At 39.9% G+C, this 19195-nt stretch overlaps 1 protein-coding gene across 1 annotated transcript in view; it reads left to right on the top strand.

Annotated features, from left to right (window-relative positions):
• Window positions 1-19195, top strand: part of ATP9A (ATPase phospholipid transporting 9A (putative)) — a 2147009-nt gene that overhangs the window by 880500 nt on the left and 1247314 nt on the right. The window contains exon 12 of the mRNA XM_044090027.1: window positions 522-664. Coding sequence (XP_043945962.1) covers window positions 522-664 — 143 coding nt within the window. The remainder of the gene's footprint in view (window positions 1-521; window positions 665-19195) is intronic.

The raw sequence follows: 19195 nt of genomic DNA, 5'->3' as shown, positions 1-19195 counted from the left end.
CTTTCCCTCCCTCCTACCCCTTTGGCCTACCAGGTAGGCCTAGAATCTCTAAATATGAAAACCTTGGGCACTTTCCCAGGCTACTCTGGGTTAAATACCCCCTTTTGTTATTCTCTTTTGTTTAACTCCAGGCACCTCCTTCATGGGGCCAAGAAAATACTGAAGTGATGACGCAGGCTGGCTTCCTTTATACTTGAGCGTACTGATGTCATTTAAGGTGTCCGCCAGCCTGGGAGACTAAATAAGTTTCTTTGGTAGTCAGGCTGGCTGAGGGATTTCACGGCAGGAAATTCCAACTGTCAGGACTGTAACTGAATACACTCAATCATCCACGTTTATAAGTGTGCACATCTGTACTTTTTGTATCCCATCCTTTCTGCAGTAGGTTTTAATTAGGGTGCAGTAACCAACATTTACTTGAGTACATCGATTTCTGCAGAAATAAACCCACCTCTAATATGCCTTTCTTTTCTTCTAAAAGAATGAACTAATCGGAAGTTTTGTCAACCTTTTTATTACAGTTTACGTGTGAATCTGGACATGGGAAAGATTGTGTACAGTTGGATGATTCGTAGAGACTCCAAAATTCCTGGAACTGTGGTTAGAGCCAGCACCATTCCTGAACAACTAGGAAGGATTTCCTACTTACTAACAGATAAGACAGGTACGTTTGGTAATGGCCTGTAACTATAGCCAGTTAAATGGGGACTGTTCAGTGCATGAATGAATGATATGACATAGAATGCTTATGACTTGCTTTAGTGTAGTGTCAGGAGCAGAAATGCTAAAGCCGGTCATTTTGAAAATACACTTATTGAGAGCAGATAAAATGGTATTTATCCACATCATATGAGCGTATTTCCTTCTCAGTACACATATTTAAAATATATTACATTATTGCATTTTGTCTTGTGTAGGCCTTGACAGTTATTTACTGTAATTCATATGGATCTTTGACATCATTTGCTCTTTTAACATGAAGGCAAAACTTGCAAGTTGTATTAAATTTAAAATATTGGCTGGATAAGTATTAAGAAGTCTACTTCATTTTGTTGAGGACTGACTAATTGAAGGCTCTTTTCATCTAAAGGAATTGGTCAACAGACCAGGTTATTCGGGTTGTGACTTCAACATCAGCATGTGTTCACTGCCAGCTGGGCATTTGCACACCAATTTCAAGAAGGTAGTTGCTCCTCTTAAAACTTTTCATATAAAACAGTTTGAAGAAGTGCTTCAGAAACACCAGGAGTTGATAAGTTTCTGTAAGCAGCAGCACTGTTCAACTCTACAAATGTGTATTGTAGAGTCATTTGTGAGGAGGCCCAGTGAAATAGGTGTTGTACCCTGTGAGGGAAATCTTGTGCCATGGCTTGAAGCACCAATGTCTTCCTGTGTACACATTTATACAGATAGGTCTGTGTATGTATGTGTTATCTATTTATACATAAGTAGATAGATATACAAACACATGCTCACATGCACACAATATATATGAAGTGAGAAAATACTCAGTAGTTTTTTTTCTTATAGTGATGTATTAGATGCACCTCCAGAAGTTGAGAAGTGCATTGTGCCTGCACATGTATGTGTGTCTATATATATATTGGTGCAGTTCACTCTATCGAATGGTCAGTTTATCAATAGAGTGAACTGCTTTGGGAATACATTGAAAGCACTCTCTGTTGATTGATAGGGGCTCCAAAAGGAGGAAGACTCGGGAGTCTGTGGTTATGGTAAGTGTGGGATTGTTTTAATGCTGAAACCTTCTGCATTGGGGTGGGAACTTTATGTGAGTGTTTGCGGGTTAGGGTTTGAATAAAGACTAGGCAAGGAGCTAGATTTAGTGGTGTGTGTGTGTGTGTGCACGTGTGTGTGTGTGTGTGTGTTGGTGTATATGAAGGGTTTCTGAGTGTTTCAAGGAATAGTATTATTATGGAAAAGGATTTTCATAAAGTAAGTTGTAAGATTAGGCTGATCACACATTAGTAAGGTGGTACAGGGTGGTTAATGGGCTTTCTGATAGCACCAAACTAAGTTTCAGTTTGGGTGGGTGGAAACTTGTCAGTCTGACTTGAGCTAACATTTCAAGTGTCTCACAGCAAGCACGAATGAGTACAGATCTAGTAAATATGATCTCCTGAGACTTTAGCAAGGCATTCAGTTTAATGCCAGTGTAAACTACTGAATTAACAAGAAAGTCTTGATTAGAAGTAAAAATTAGAAAATGGTTGTAAATATGACTGTGAAGAGAAATGCAGAGCATGGTACTAGGATAGTTAGGACCCAATATAGAGGTTGGTTAGTGTAGTGTTATGAGAGTGGCAGTACCTGGGCCATTATCACATTAGATGCTTAGACATCACCTGCTGGGTCATGATAAGAGCTAGCCTGTAGGTAGACAATACAGCAGTGGTGACTGGGAAGGCAATGTTAAGAAGAATCTGTACAGGCTGAGCCTGGTCATGGCAGTTGTAGATGGAGCTTCTGCACCATAAACTTTATTTTCCTGGTCAGGGGAAATAACTGCTGGGGTTCTTCAGCATGAGCTGTGGATACCCAGTGAGGAGACATAATTGATGATGATTTGTACCATCCAGTGTGTGAGTCTAGCCAGGACAACAGCAGCTGTGTTTGTGCACTAAGGAGGCATGCGACTTTGGTCAAGTTAATAGAATTTGGAGTTGTGGACCATAGATTCATAGGCAAGTACTAGGCTAGCTGCCATTTGGGCTATTTTAAGCCTAGCCAATTTCCTTCAAATGTGAAGAATCAAAAACCCTGTCAATTGTGTCTGTGAGGTAACCACCTTAACCATTATGCCAACCCCTCTCCCAGTGAAGTATGAGACCTAGTCAAGGATTTCACAGCTAGGGTTTATCATCATATAGTATATGAGCCTGATTTGTAAAATGGGTATTTAGGTTCTATGCTATGAGGATGTGTCTGTCTGTGTGTCTGTCTGTCTCTGTGTGTCTGTCTGCGCATGTGTGTGTGTGTCTCTGTGTTTGTGTGTGAGCACGCCCGCACCATGGAGGTGTCCGAGAGCATGGCCAGGGACATAGGGGTTGGGACTCTGTACAACGATTGTGTGTGTGGGTCAGGGATATGGGGGCTGGTGTTCTATATCATGTATGTGTGAACATGATAAAGGGCATAGATACTGGGTCATCATAACTTAAGATGTGTATGAATATAGGGTTCTGTACAATGTTGTACTTCTGTGGGCAGTTATAGAATCTGGAACTGTGAACCATGAAGTGTGTGCACAAGTATGAACAGAAACATAGGGCTTGGGGTTCTGCACCAAGAGGCATATGTTATCAGGGTCAAGGACATGCAGTTTGCAATTCTGTATCCCGAGGCATCTGTGAGTGTAGTCAGACACTTAGGAGTTTGTGTTTGGCACTGTGAGGTAGGTGTGTGTGAGCATGGTCAGGGATGTATGGGGTGGGACTCTACTGCATGCTGACAAGGCTGTTCTAGAAATACTGTGATGTCCTTCCATTCCTGTGTTGCAGTATTCTTTACATGAGGGACTGCAGGGTATGAGGGGCATTGCATGTAGTCCTGCAGACAGCATAGGCCATAAAAGTGATGTCCACAAGTATCATCCTCTGTGCTTTTCTGCTGCCATTTGAATGCCATCTTCAACAGTCGATCGGCTCGCCCAAGTTGTTTGCTGGTGTACAAGATTCCGATAAGTCCCCTGTTGGGATTTTCTTTTTTACCTTTTGCTACTGCTTTTGTGTGAGGTTACATGTCATCCAAGAAAGGCAAGTCCCAGTGTGGCAGACAAATCCCACGTAGACGGTCTCAATCAGTGCCTCTTCTGCTTAGGGCCTTACCACGACCATAAGTCTTGCCCTATATGTCAGGCGTTTGTTCCAAAGACCCTACAGAGCTGCATTTCCTCTCTTAGCATGTATTTTGAAAATCAGATGCTTAAAAGGTTAGCACATGACATTGTGGAGAGTGCATCCGGAGCCTACTGCTGAGCTGGTGAAGAAGACTAAGAAACTTAAGCCTGTTACTTAGGCTGCACCTCTCATTATGAATGTCCCTCTGTAGGCCAGTGAAGGCCTGGAGGTCTGTTTGGATACTGGCATGAATTCCTTAGTGAGTACTACTTTGGAGGCTGTCAGGGATTCAGCTACTGGCACGTCCTCTGAGGTTTTGCAGATGTCCACTTTGTACGGACAGCAGGAACCTAGGATCACTATTTCGGAACCTCGGAGTATCCTGCAGGTCTTCATCAAGGAGGATGTTTCAATGGTGGGTGTGCAGGGTAGGGGTACTTTGGGCCCCTCCACCTTACACAAACCTGATGTCCAAATTAAAAAGAAACAGAAAACTAAACATGTTTCCGTCCCTCGGGAATCATCGTCTGACTGGACGGCCTTTTCACAAGGCCTGTTTAATGTCGTCATGACTTAAAGGCCTCCTTTAGGGGTCTGTCCTTTAACTTCTTCCCCTTGCAAAAAGGTTTGGGAACAGTTTTTCTGATGAGGAGGATTCCTCAGAGGATGAATCCTTGGCTTACTCTGTGCATATTACATCTCCTTTGGAGTGTGCTTCCCCTGAGGAAGAATCTAATGGCATTGAGTCTCCTGGTGAGAATATCACATTTGGGGAGACTGTTGCACTAATAATGGAGTACTTCAAATGGGACTGCTCTCAGATGTCTGAGGTGCAGAAAAGATGCTATGATTTTCTTCAGATGGGCTCTACTTCACCATCTGCTGTGCTTCCTGTTTTACCAGCTTTTCTTGATACCTTCTCTTCTGCATCAAAGGCTCCAGATACTCAACCTCCTGCCCCTAAAAGGCTGTTTTTATAAAGTTTCAGTGGACTATAAATTACTTTACACTTGCCCTTCTGCAGATCCAGTTGTGGTTTCTGTGGCTGCTTATAAACCATCCAGAATTATGCCGGGCACTTTGCTACTCCCCTCTGATAAGGAGAGTAGAATTATGGAAAAGTTGGGGAAAAAGGTGTCCACCTCAGCTACCCTGGCTTTCTGAGCTATCAACTGCCAATCTCATATGACTAAGTATGCCTTGGGCCTTCTTTCTCAGGCTACTCAGCTTCTCTCTGACCTTCCAGATTTGGAAGTCAAGTCTCAGTTCTGCTCTATTCTGGGGGCTTCTTCTCAGGTGGCCTGTCATTCCATTAAATGCAGCTATGATGCAGCTGAAGCATCATCTAGAGCTGCTGCATCGGGCTTGGTCTTCAGGAGATATTTCTGGTTGAGGCTTCAACCACTCCCTGATTACTTTAAGGGTAAGATTATGGATGCCCCTTTAGATAATAATGCCTTATCTGGGACAGTTGCAACTAATTTGTTTCAAGTCTCTGCAACACAAAGGTAAAGAGTTACAGGATTTAAGGCACATTTTTGTGTGTCCAGTTGCTAAATTCCAATGGAATTATCCTGTTAAAACTGCTTTTGTTAGGAAACGGTCTCTCACTACTTCTTCCAGTGGTAAGAGGACAGCTAGGAAAACTCCTGCTTCTAAACCCACTCATTCTGCACCTTCCCAGAAGCAGCCCTTTCCTGACAAGGCAGGTAGTCTGTGACTGAAACCCATACTTCTCCCACATTCCCCTTTGTCATTGTCTCTCTCCCTCTCTGCAATCCTGGGAAGACATAACTCAGGATTCTTGGGTCCTTTCCATTATCCACAAAGGGTACTTCATGATCTGGAAATCTGTCCCTCCCTTCATGGGAATTCCTCGACCACCACGAGAACAACTTCAGTTCTCTCCAGAGGTGCTTCTGGAGTTGAAATACCAGAGAACTATACAAGAAATTCCACTGCCGCAAAGGGGGAGAATAGGTTTCTATTCCAGGATATTTCTTGTACCCAGTGAAGATGGCCATTGGAGACCCATTCTAGACCTTTCTCACCTCAACACCTTCCTGCAGGTACAAAAAAGCCCAGTAATCCATGTAAATAACTCATCCAATATGACCATAAAATGTATTTGTAGCAAAAAAATAGTTGATGCAAAGCAAATAGACAAACCAACAATTTATTCGATACTAAGTGCTTTCGCAGTAATCACTACTGCTTCATCAGACATTTACAAGCATAAAAATTCACTTGTTATATATACTACAAACCTAGCATGTGATTAGTTGAATACCATGCTTAATTAATTGGGCACAACTTCTTAAAATTACTTAGCATGCTTGCATCTAAGTATACCTCTAAATATACACACAAAAATGCAAAGTACAAGGCACAAAACAGTACATTAAAATATATACATATCACTACCACACACAACTAGGAAAAATGTACACTGAAAACTGTTAAAACATAAAACTACCTTTAAGGATGCAAATTAAACTATACCCCTTTGTTACTTCCTAACTCTTCTCATCTTAAGTAAAGGTTGAATGGGTACAACATCATTCAAGCCCTTCCCCATATTAGCCCTCAGCTTAATGATCCATTTTGTCTCCATTGCTTGTGTCCTAGTTCTTGCATCTCCCATTCTAATTCCTGGTACATTTTTAGCAATAATAAATTTAAAACCATGAGAGGATCCCATCTGAGAAGTGTGTTTTGCTAGTCCATTTGTCAATATATTATGTATGTCAAATATATGCTCTTTTATCCTAAATCTGAACATTATGTCCGTTTTACCTATATAAAATGCACTACATAGCTGACATATAGCCATGTATACTATATGTTCAGAAGTGCAATTACCATTGAGAACTACTGCAGCCCAACCCTATTTTTCTGAACAGAGCATTCAAAATGAGGGGTACAGAAAAAGAAAAAAATGATGATTCACATGAAAACAGGTTGAGTACCTGTTCAATATACTAATAATGTGAAACCCATTCTAGGGATATATAAGAAATATTGTTCGATTTTGAGGAAGATTGTAGGTCCTACCCCCAAATTTCAGTTTAAGAATATGAAGAATATGAATAAGATGTTATGCTATCCTGATAAAAGTGAGAAAGAATAGGTTGCCATGTTTTGTACTACCCCCATGTGGGAAATGCAACCAGTATATGCATATTAATTCAGAAGGCAGGTTTAAACACCCAGATTTGGTGAAGGACTTTGTCTTCAGGGTCAATGGTAATTGTAATTCTGAACGTATAGTATACATGGCTATATGTCAGCTATGTAGTGCATTTTATATAGGTAAAATTGACAGAATGTTCAGATTTAGGATAAGAGAGCATATATATGACATACATAGTAAATTGACAAATGCACAAGCGAAACACACTTCTGAGATGGGATCCTTTCATATTTTTAAATTTCTTATTCTTGCTAAAAATGTACCAGGAATGAGAATGGGAGATATAAGAAATAGGACAGAAACAATGGAGACAAAATGGATCATTAAGCTGAGGGCTAATATGGGGAAGGGCTTGAATGATGTACCCATTCAACCTTTACTTAAGATGAGAAGACTTAGGAAGTAAAGGGGTATAGTTTAATTTGCATCCTTAAAGTTTTAATACTTACTAGTGTACATTCTTCCTAGTTGTATGTGGTAGATATATGTATTTATTTTAATGTATTTTGTGCCTTGTACTTTGCATTTTTGTATGTATGTTTAGAGGTATATTTAGATGCAAGCATGCTATGTAACTTTAAGAAGTTGTGTCCAATTAATCAATTAAGTATGCTATTCAACTAATCACATGCTAGGTTTTTAGTATATGTAACAAGTGAATTTTTATGGTTGTAAATGTCTCATGAAGCAGTAGTGATTACTGTGAAAGCCTCCGATCTAGGTTGGGGGGCAGCCTTTGCATACTCAAAGGTACAAGACCTTTGGTCTCCTTCTCAAAGGCGAGAGCACATAAACATAAAAGAGATGAGTGTTCTTCTGCTGGCTGTTCAGGCCTTCCATGCTCCTTTGTCAAGGACCCCTAAAACTGTTTGCAGACACCACCACAGTACTTTGATAAATGGGGGGGGGGGGCGAAATCATATCTTCTGTGCAGGCTAGTCCTCTTGGTGTGGGAGCTGGCAGATCAGTGCCAGGTCACGCTGCAGGCAGTGTACATCTCCTCCAATCAGAATATAGTGGCAGACACACTCTGCAGATCCATGACTCAATCCCATAAATGGATGCTTCACAGGGATGTTTTTGGACATTCTGCACCAGTGGTGAATGCCTCAAGTTGATCTCTTTGCCTCCCCTTTGAACAGACAGCTGCCATAATTCTGTGCCAGAGTCCCTGATCCTCTGGTCTAGAAGGTGGACGCCCTTTCATTTTCTTGGAAGGGGATATTTGTATATGCATGTCCTTCTTCCCTCTCAGAAAGTCTTGCTGAAGATTCACCAGGACAAACCAAAAATCTTGCTTGTGACTCCCTTTTGGCCAGGTCAGCATTGGTTCCCTCTTCTGCATTTAGCCAAGGACAAGCATCACAAGTTATCTCACGGAGTGGATCTTCTCATACAGGACAAGGGATCTCTCATACACCCACAACTAACATTGTGGGTGATTAAATTTTTGATTCCTTTCTGACACCTCTTTTCTGAGGATGTGCTTAGGGTTTTGCATGAGGCCAGGAAATCCTATTCATCAGAATGGAAGAGGTTTTCCATCTGGTGTCTGTCTCGTAACCTAGACCCACTATCTGTGGGCATTCCTTTGGTTCTATCCTACTTGTGTGAACTGCTGAAGGCTGGGTTGTCTTATTCTTCTGTTAAAGTTCATTTAGCACCATTTCTGCTTGTCTGCCTTTGTCTCCTCCATTGGCCTCTAGATTAGAGGTAAATTTTTTCTTAAAAGTCGTCTCTTCATATAAAGCCTCCCAGGAAACCTGTTCCCCCTCATTGGTATCTAAATTATGTTCTGGAAAAACTCACTGTAGCTTCTTTTGCACCTGCTGCAGCCACAGCTTCCCTTCAACATTGTACTTGGAAGACTGCACTATCAGTCACCATCACCTCTGCCAGAACGGTGTCTGAGCTTCAGAGTCTGATGGACTTCCCACCCTTCCTAGTTTTTCATAAGGGTAGAGTTTCTTTGCGTACCAGTCTTTCCTTTATGCTCAAGGTTGTAAGTGAGTTGTCGCTTAATCAGCCTATTAATTTTTCCCCCTTTTTTTTCCCTTTCTACAGTACCCTAGTGAGAGGGTCCTACATACCTTAGATGTGCATAGACAGCTTAGATTTTATTTGGATAAAACTAAGGCCATCAAGAAATCTGATTAGCTTTTTGTGTCTTTTCATCCCAGGTCTCTGGGAAGGCCTGTTTCCAAGCAGACAACTTCTACTTGGATTTACAAGGCCATTTCATTTTGTTGTTTTTCTCTTCTACTGTTCTGGAAGCAGCCACTTGGACTTGTGTTCACTCTTTCACTAAGCATTACAAGTTGGATGGCATCTGCAGATCCAGAGCGGGCATTGCTAGAGCCATTCTTCATGGCTTTCTAGAGAACTCCTCTTCTCCTTTCTCCTCCCTCTCGTCTTCATGAGTTATGGTACTCTCCCTCATGTAAATTCTACTGCAACATAGGAATAGAAGGACATAGAATAGTTGCGTAAAATCTTTCCGTAACCATAGATGTCCTCTTCTGTATTGCAGTATTCTGTCCCACCCACCTTCCCCCCTGGTTCACGTCTTTTCTGCAGATGTAGATTTTCCTCCTTTTTTTCTTTAAGCTGGTGTTCCTACTGGGGCATTCAGTTCTGAGAATGGTACGTGTGGACATCACTTTTCTGGTCTACAGTGTCTGCAGACCTACATGTGATGTCCCTCATACCCTGCAGTGGTAAAAGGCTTTTGTATATTGGCCGGACGTCGGCAGTCATCCCTCATGTAAAGAATACTGTAATATAGAAGAGAGGGACATATTTGGTTATAGAAAAATTTTAAACAACTATTCTTTCTCTTCTAAAGATTGTACTTCAGGAAGAGGATATCAGATTGCTGGAAGACAGCCCAAAAAAAGTGGAATTGAAACTGAGGCTGATTTTGTGTTGGGCTATGATAGAGAAGGGTAAATGTGGTTAGTCTGAACCTTGAAAGGTCAAGAACAGTGTATTCCTGGCAAACAACACTGAGAGGCAAATTATGAAGTATGTTAGTCAGAAGAAAGAAGGGGCTTCATAAGCTGATAACCAGTTCAGAGCGAAGATTAAGTGTTTCCTAGAGGTGGCGGTGTCATTGTAGGGCTTGTTGCAAGTGTGGTGTGATGCATTTTGCTTGTATGTGTCACGTTTCTTGTAGTTGGTAGTTATAATAAAGAGAGACTGCAGCCTGAAGAATTAGCTGCTTCCTCGTATGAACTTAATAAGACCACCAATTCTTCCTATGTACACAGTTTGTATGCAGAATTGTTATGTTAGGATGTCTCTGCAGGTTATTACAACTTGAATTCTTTAAACCAATTAGTACATGGAGTCATTTTTTGTTACAAACAGAATGCTGCATTTTTAAAAAGCATACATCTGACAAGCCTGGAAAATAAGTAGCAGTCTGGTTTGTTGAATGCAGATCCAAATCCAAGCATTAGCACCATCTGAAAAATGTCAGCAAATAGTTCCGGCTCTCAGAACTGGGTTTGTGTGTGACACGTCTGCAAGTGATTCAACCTGTGACTTAGTTTAATGGTGTGGCTTTATGTTGGTTCAGTTAGAAAGGATCTAATTTTTCAGTTACTGCAGATATGATTTAAAAACACAAAAAGTGATGTAATGTATTCTAATTTGCCTGTACTGTTTGTTAGACAAGTGACTGTTAATCTGGTCCTAAATAAAGTAGTCTTGGCATATGACTTTTGCTTGAATAAATGCAAACACATCAAGTACATTAATATCCAGTGAACTTGTACATAAAAAAAAAATAGCTGGCTGGACTAATTATAATACCTCTCAAAATGAAAACAAATATGAATACTACTATTTAAATGCCAAAAATTGTATTTTGATGTAAATGCCCAACAGTGACGTACTTTACTATTGATTTATTTAGTTTTGTTGACCGGGAAGATTTAACATGACAGTGCCCATTTTTGTTGCAGGCCTAGGAGAAAAGCTGCAAGAATTATACACTTGTAATATAGTAAAATATTGTTTGAAACACACAGACATGGTAGGTAATGTATACCAAGAGCACACCTTGTAATAAGAAGTATATTTAAGGAACAGCATATATAGATTTATGATGGCCCCCTATTGAAATGTCTGCTTGCCTACAAGACAAAAAAAAAAGACTAAAACTACAGAATAAGATCAAATCTCAAACACCACTCTCCTCCTCTAAATTTCTGTTTTGTAAGGGGGCAAGGCCTCTTGCACACCCCCAGAACTTGTATATACCAATTCCAAATTGCCCTACCTTGGAGAAAAGGTAATACTTTGGGAAATGGCCATCTCAGACTTGGTGTAAGTCCATTTTTTCGGCCATTCATTCTCTGTATTTCTGGACTTGCTGTAGTGTGTGCTGACATTTCAAATGATTACCATTTAAGGATTCATAGTCACATAAATACTTAATTCAGGTAGTTAGCAGCTGTAAGCCACCTGTTCAGAGAGTCAGTGGGGGTTTTGCAAGGTGTAATTCCCATTAGGACAGACTTGTTCATGAAGCAAGAGGTAGAATGCAGTAAAGTAAACAGAACAGGTGAGGAGAAGAAAGTGAAAACATAGCTGGAGGAGAGAAGCATTTGGAGTAGGAGTGAAAGAATACAAGTCAAATATATGAGTGATAGGTGAATGAATTTAGTAGTAGTATATTGTTACTGTTAAGTGAGGAGTGTAGGTCTGCAGTTAGAGAACACATTATATGGTACTAGACGTGTACAGTGAAGTTGTGGACTTGTGACCCTTTAGGGAGTGTTGGAATGGATTCCTTTTGTAAACAGTTTCCTTAACCTGGTACTTTGTTTCAGAGATTAAAAGAAAAAGAAAACCATAAAAGCTAAAACAGTCACATAGTACAAATTTTATTTAAAGAATGATGTTTAGCACTTTATTCTTGAGACTTCGTCAGAACACAAGTAGGTCTACTCAACTGCCTTAAGTATATTTTTAAAAAATTGCATATTTGGACCAATTACAACTTAAAAGTGATTTTGTGTGTGTATGTATGTGTATATATATATATATATATATATATATATATATATATATATATATATATATATATATATATATATATATATAATATTATATATGTATGTATATATAATCTGCTTGCTGTGAGTGTGTATGTGTATAAAATGTAGTACATATACTATAAAAGTTTTATCTCAGAGGTCTCTATTGTAAAATGCACTTAATGCTTAAATGGTTGTTGTCATGGGATGGTGGCCAGCATTCAAATCTAGTTGCCGTTTTAGTTCCTTAAACTTTACTGTGGCATCATGATCATTACCTTTAGTGCGTAGTGTCTCACTATCCACTATTACAAACAAACAATTTTATATGAATTGCAGGTTAAGGTGTACTTAAAAATAGCATTTTAAAAATTCCTTCCACATATTGCATGCAAGTATTCAAAGAGGGCACTGGTTAAGTTTTCTATTGGACTTATCTGTGACAACCACTTCCAGGATATATTACTTATAAATGATTTTGCTGTTGTTGCAACCATCATTTTTTCATAGGTTCATAAATAAGTACTAGGCTTGCTGCCCTTGTGGCCCATTTTAAGCCTAGCCAGTTTCCCTTTTTGTGCTCAAATTAACCTTCTGCTGAAACTATACATCTGAAAAGTGGATTGGTCACGTTCTTGTGAATTCTTGTAACGCACTGATCAAACATCTACTGTTATGGTAAGTTTACTTACACAACTGTATTATGTTCATCATATTGATCACTGCAGCAGTAGCCTTAACAATATGAGTAGATTACCGTAGTTTACTACATTTAGGATGTGGAAGGAGAAGAGTCCAGGAGTTCCTGGTGAATGGTTCTTGCAAAACCTATCTAGACCGGGAGACGAACTCAAGCTTATAGTGCTTTGTAAAACAAGTATGTACAGAAGGCCAAGTTGCTGCTTTGAGAATACCTCTAGAATCCAGCCATTTCCAAAAAGCCATTGATGAAGCAAAGGCCGTGGTAGAGTGGGTCTTGACCCTGCCTGAAATAGTTTTGTTGTGATGAGTATAACAAAAGACAGTAGCCTTAGAAAGACATTTTGAAAGTCTCTTTTGACACAGGTTGCACCTTCTTAGCTTCACAAGAAATGAAAAATGGATCCGAAGCTCTGAAAGATTTAGTTCTGTCAAGATAGTACCCGAGTTGTCTGTGGACATCCAAGGTGTGAAATATCCTTTCTTTCTCATTTTTGGGTTCAGGAAAGAAAAAGGTGAGAGGGATAGTTTGGCTTAAAGTTAACACAGATACCACTTTAGATATCAGAGAAGGATTAGTTCATAATAAAGTGAGAAAAATGAAGTAGGGCTGAATCATCAAGAACTTGCAACTCGGACATTCTTCAGAAAACAGAACAATAACTAAAACTGTTTTCCATGTTAAGAACCTAAAGGTTAGCTGGTTCAAATGGAGCAAATGTTCACTTTTCTAGCACAAAAGTAAGATCCCAAGCTGGAGCTACTGATTTTCTTCGAGGTCACTTATGCAAAAGCCCTTTCAAAAACATTTTGATATGTGACCATATTGAAAGAGGGGGATCCATATGCAAACCTGCTAAAATGGCCAATACATGAACCATGGTTAGGGGAGTAAGAAAGGTCATAGGATAGTAACTCACATAGATAATGTAAAGCCAGAGAACGGCTAGCCCTGGATGGGTGCTGTTTATATTGTTGGCACCAACTAGAAAACCTTTTCCATTTGCCGATATATGATTTTCTAGTTGCAGGTTTTTTTTGCCTCCATTAGTGTCTGCTGCAGGTCTTTTGTATAGAGATGCCTACAAGGAATTAAGACCCTATCGCTGAGGCAGGCAATTGAAGTTGGATGGTGGCATGTCACATACTCCTGTTCTTGTGTTTAGTAGATCTAGTCTTTTAAGAAGCTTGTAGTAATTACCGTAGGCCATGTCCAAAAGAAGGGAGAAACATGATTGCCTGGGTCAGAAGGGAGTCACAACAGTGATCTTGGGGGATTCCTTCTGAATCTTCAGCAGTACCCTGCATATTAGTAGGAAGGGTGAAAAAGCATATAGGAAGATTCTTGTCCAAGCAAAAGAAAAGGCATCTGTCTTCTAATTTTTTTTTTTACATAGAGTCCGGGAGCCGAATCTTGCCAGCTGATTGTTCAGAGAGCAGGCAAAGAGGGCTACTTGAGGAACACCCCACAGATGGATCAAATCGTGGAAGACCCCTTGGTGTGATTTCCATTTGTAAGGGTCCGATCTACCACACACTTTTGCTCTAACTGAATGTAGGATGCCTGTAGAGTGAGGCTATTCTCTTGAAGCTATATCCAAAGCTGACATGGCTAGTCTGAAAAATGGGGTATGACCTGGTTCCCCCTTGTTTGTTGTAGCAATCAGTGTGGTATTGTCTGTAACAACTTGAGGAGGTTCTGGGGACCAAAGATGATTCAGAGAGTTGTCTACCTTTATCAGGGCAAACTTCTCTTTTATATTTGTGCTTGTGTCTGTCCTTGGTATCCTACACACCTTGCCCTTTTATCCCTAATGAAACTGTTTGTCATGCAAATTCCAAGTTGTCTGTGATGACTGACTGCTTTGGAATAGGGATGGAGAAGGGGAAACCTAGTTCTAGGGATATCTTTCATCTCCACCAAGTGTTCTCTCTTCTGACAACCCCCACCACTGGGATTTGAAAAGACAAAGGGTATTGTTGCTGGGAACAAAGATACTTCAGATATAACTGTATCTTTTCTCATGTGGGATATTACCAGGGGTCTCATGAGAATCATAGAAACTATACGATCCAAAATTCAGAGGTATTCCCTCGAGTGACTGAAGTCTGAGTGGAAAACCCTAAAAAAATCCAGATATACATATACATTTTTTTCCTGTGGAAGAAAAGCTCTTTGAACTATGGTGTCTATTTGACATCCCAGAAATACAGTCCTGTCATGAGTCAAGAAAGACACTTGAATTTTCTTTAGGAATCCCAGCTTGTGTAAAAATCTCTCACCCAAGTGAGAGATTCCTGACACTTGGAAAAAGACACCGCAAATATAAACAAGTAATCTAAATATGGAAAAATGCGGATACCATGTAGCCTGTGATGAGCTGTAACTGGAGCTAGATACTTTGGACTATCCACTGCATCGGGAGTGTTCACAAAGTGGTATAATGTGATCGAGACATCCAAAACCTTAAACAACACCTAAAGTCTGCATGATTGAGGTTTGATGATAAGCATCTTTTAAATCTAGTGTTAATATGAAACTTGATTGAGGAAGATGAGGTGAAACATTGTGAAGTGTATCATATTAAATGTAGGCACTTTTACAAATGGGTTCAGGAAAGAAAGCTCTTGAACAAGTCTCCAAGCATTTTCTTTCTCTGGCACTGAAAACAACCCTGAATAAAACCCCTTTTCCCACCTGGGAGAGGGGAAATGGCTGTATTACTCCCTGGTGCAACATATGATGGACAAATGGAGATCAGAATCTGGTTTGGAGAATGAAGAATTTCCTCCCATTGCCATCTGTATGCTTAATGAATGGTCTTCAGAATCTGTTTGTCTGAAACTAACTGTTGCAGAGAGAGAGAGAAGTAGAGCTGTAGACTTTCTGGAAGACAAAAGTAGGGTGCCGGGGTGGGAGGGAGGAAGAAAGTCTTTTAAGTAATCAGTTTGATTTATTGGACTGCCCTTGGTCTTGAGAGTTTCCAGAATTCTTCTTGGGTCCCTTTGCCATTTCTCCTTAAATGTCTGTTTACTTGCATTTTGTTGAGACTGTTTATTTTGTTTCTTGCCAAAATTGGATGAGGAGTTGGAGAATCCCTTGGAAAATGTGGAAAAGGAGGACTGAAAAATCTTAGAGATTCCCTTGATTAGCTTACCCCTTTCATAACACTTTTTCATCATATGTGCAGCAAATTTGCCAAAAACGAAATCACTATCCAGTTGAGAATTTAAAGTCTCATTTTTATCATTATCTTGGATGTTCGGATAATGCAGCCTTGCAAACCTCCTCAAAACAGTACCATTGGCCATAGCCCTTGCAGAAGTATAAACAGAGTCAAACGCACACTGTATACAGTGATTAGTGATGTGAACAATAGAAGAAATTAAATTATTTAAAGTAGATTTTTCCTTGCAAAAAGAAACTGCAGACAAAACATTCCTCCTACTTTGACAATTAGGATAAGCCTTAACATACGAGTCTGACAGTTTAAAATTTTGAAAATTGAAGTTGCAGAAGCATACGCTTCTTTCCCATACTTATCAATAACCTTCCCATACTTATCAGAAATAGTAGAAATGGAATTAACTGTTTAGCAGCAGAAAGATTACCTAAAGCTGTAGCTGTTAGATTGGGTGTGAGAGTGTATATAAACTTAAGATTGAGGAGCTGTGTACATCCTATCTGCATTTTTAGGAGTAGCAGGTTGTCAGGAAAATTGCAGGCAATAACACACACCTCCTCCAAGGCAAACAAAACTGGAGGAACGGATGAAGATTCTGGAATTTGCTTTTGTAACAGCTCATAGTATTGTCTGAGGAACTGAGAAACCTCAGTGTTCTCCCACTGAAAACAATGGCACATTCTAGAAATAGTCCCATATAAAGAGAAATCCCCACAGAGAGAATCTGAAACTCGTCTCTCCTGTGAGTTTATAGCAGAAAACTGAGGAGAAAACCATGCATCTGTCCTTTCATCCACCTGTCTAGATTCAGAATCTCGTGTCTCTTTAGGCGAGAAAGTATCCCTCTTTCTTTTAACAGAAACTACCTTACAAGAAGGATTAATATCCTGAATTAAACCCTGAGCCAGACCCAGTAAACTACTCCTGTCTAAGAAAATGTGAGGAGCAGTTAATATACGCTTCATTTTCTTCTCCTTTTTTGACAGGAAAATGGGACCAGCAGTGATATTACTGGCAGCAGCAGCTTCCCTAGGGATGGACACAACATTCTGACAAAACAGGGAAACATTTCCTGTTCCCTCTCCCAGGACTAACAAACATGGTTGTCCCTTGGGCTTATAGGTGCTCGAAATATGAACGTTTGGCTTAAACCATTGGGTCTACAAAGCCAAGCAGGTTTATCTTCACAAGAGCAACCCGGCTGGAGGGATTACCAATATCACAACCAACCTGAGAGTCTTGGATTATAAATTACTGAAATACAAAAAACTACATCTAGAGGTCACCTACTTCCATGAGTGCATAAAGGAAGGGATAGTTCCAAAGGGCCTCATAATTTGGCAGTAACCTACAAGTCTAGAGGAAGGGTCGGACTTTCACCGTGACCTCATCTAAATGTTTAACCATCATGGTCTCGAATTATTGGAATTGATGTGTAAGCATTATCAAATGGCAGCCGACCAGTTAGCAGGGGAAACAGTAGAACTTGACAACAGTATTAAAGCACACACTGACATCCAGCACTATCACTTTGACCCTGACAGAATTTTTAACAGTATTGACCAACATTTGATTAAATTGAAAACAAAAATAAAAAAACTACAAAGGGACAGAACGGTCTACAAAGATGGGAGAGCCTATCCAAAACCTCCCCCTTCTCAAACCTGGAACACTATAGGCCAACAGAATGGGATGGGCGGTCACATTACTAACCATCATGAGGAAGTAACGCCCACAATACCGAGGAATGATAATGGAGTCCAGCAAGTGGCAGAACCTGTTCGTAGGAGAGAGAGAGAGAGAGACTGCAAAATGCAAGAAACAACAACTTGGTAGCTAACGTGCAAACAGATGTTGACCTAGAAGGGAACCAGGAGCCTCATACAAGTTTAAATCTTCAAATAAGAAGGCAGAATTACAACCTGAGACTGAGGGGGACATATCAGAATACCAACAACCACAAGACGGACAGGTGAGGTAAACAACCCATTGGATTTCACTAGGATCGGTTGTAATTTAATAACTAACAAAGACAATGACTTAAGGTTTATAACTTTTCAAATGTGACGATTGACCCGGAATTCTTATCAAAGGGTTCTAAATCTGTACCTTCCTACAATGCGGATGTGGTAGAACTTTAGTAGACTTTAAACTATTTGTGAGGAAATTTAACCTCACTTTCTTATTGGGTAACAACTATTGCAGGGAAGATAAAACGTATAGTATTTCTAGTACATATAACCCCCCACTTCACCCAGCATTAGAATTATTTGAACAGACGTGTGATCGAGATTTTCGTAAATGCATGGGTGACAGTCACAGCCTTAGATACTATGAGTACAACATTAGTAGAATGGAGAGACCAGCATTAAATTATCTGATTATGTTGCCTGTTAGGGTCATGAGGCCAGATAAAGGGGGCTGGTTAGTTCTAATGAATAAGGAAGATTACAGTGAAAGAATGCTTAGACATCTGAATAGTAATACTTATACGGAGGTTTCAAAAAATGAATTCAATAGGGCATATTCAGAATTAAATCATACATCAATGATATGTACATGAAAGCCAGAATTGATGTGGAATTGTACAATTATTTAACCCCACCGGCCCCTAGAATGCTGACTTGGTTCTGACTTTGTTCTGACTTTGCTCGGAATTCCAAAGATCCAGAAGAATGTCAAAAACCCACCAATTGGACCACTTGTTGATGCAAGGAGCAGCATCACTTACGCGGGAGCAAAAGTAGTGGATAACTTGTTGAAAAAATGTGTGTCCCAAGAGGAGCAAATTTGCAAAGATTCATGATAATTTTTGAATAAAATTAATAACTTAGAATTCAAAAGTGAATTCGTTTTTTTTTTTGACCATTGATGTAAAAGACCTTTACTCTTCTATTCCTTGTATGGAAGGAATAGAATGGGTTTAGTCGCCTAATGCGAACAAAAGGGGCCCCACTAGAAGAGGTGATTTTGGTTGAATTATTAAAATTGATCCTAAGTAACAATTTTATAATGTTTAAGAAAAAATACTTCCTCCAGTAGATTGGCATTGCAAGGAGCTCCACATGTGGAGCAAGTTTTGCTAACCTTGTAATGGCATATTGGGAGGGTGAACATGTTAAAAAGGACCATATAACTAGTAAAATTTATTTTTATACAAGGTTTCTGGATGACATATTTATGGTCATCAAGGGGGGGTGAGGATGCAGCCAGGGA

This window comes from Protopterus annectens, chromosome 12.part0, assembly GCF_019279795.1.
Source record: "Protopterus annectens isolate FY-2018-M chromosome 12.part0, PAN1.0, whole genome shotgun sequence".
NCBI classification, from domain to species: domain Eukaryota; kingdom Metazoa; phylum Chordata; order Ceratodontiformes; family Protopteridae; genus Protopterus; species Protopterus annectens.
This window is presented reverse-complemented; position numbering and strand designations above follow the sequence as displayed.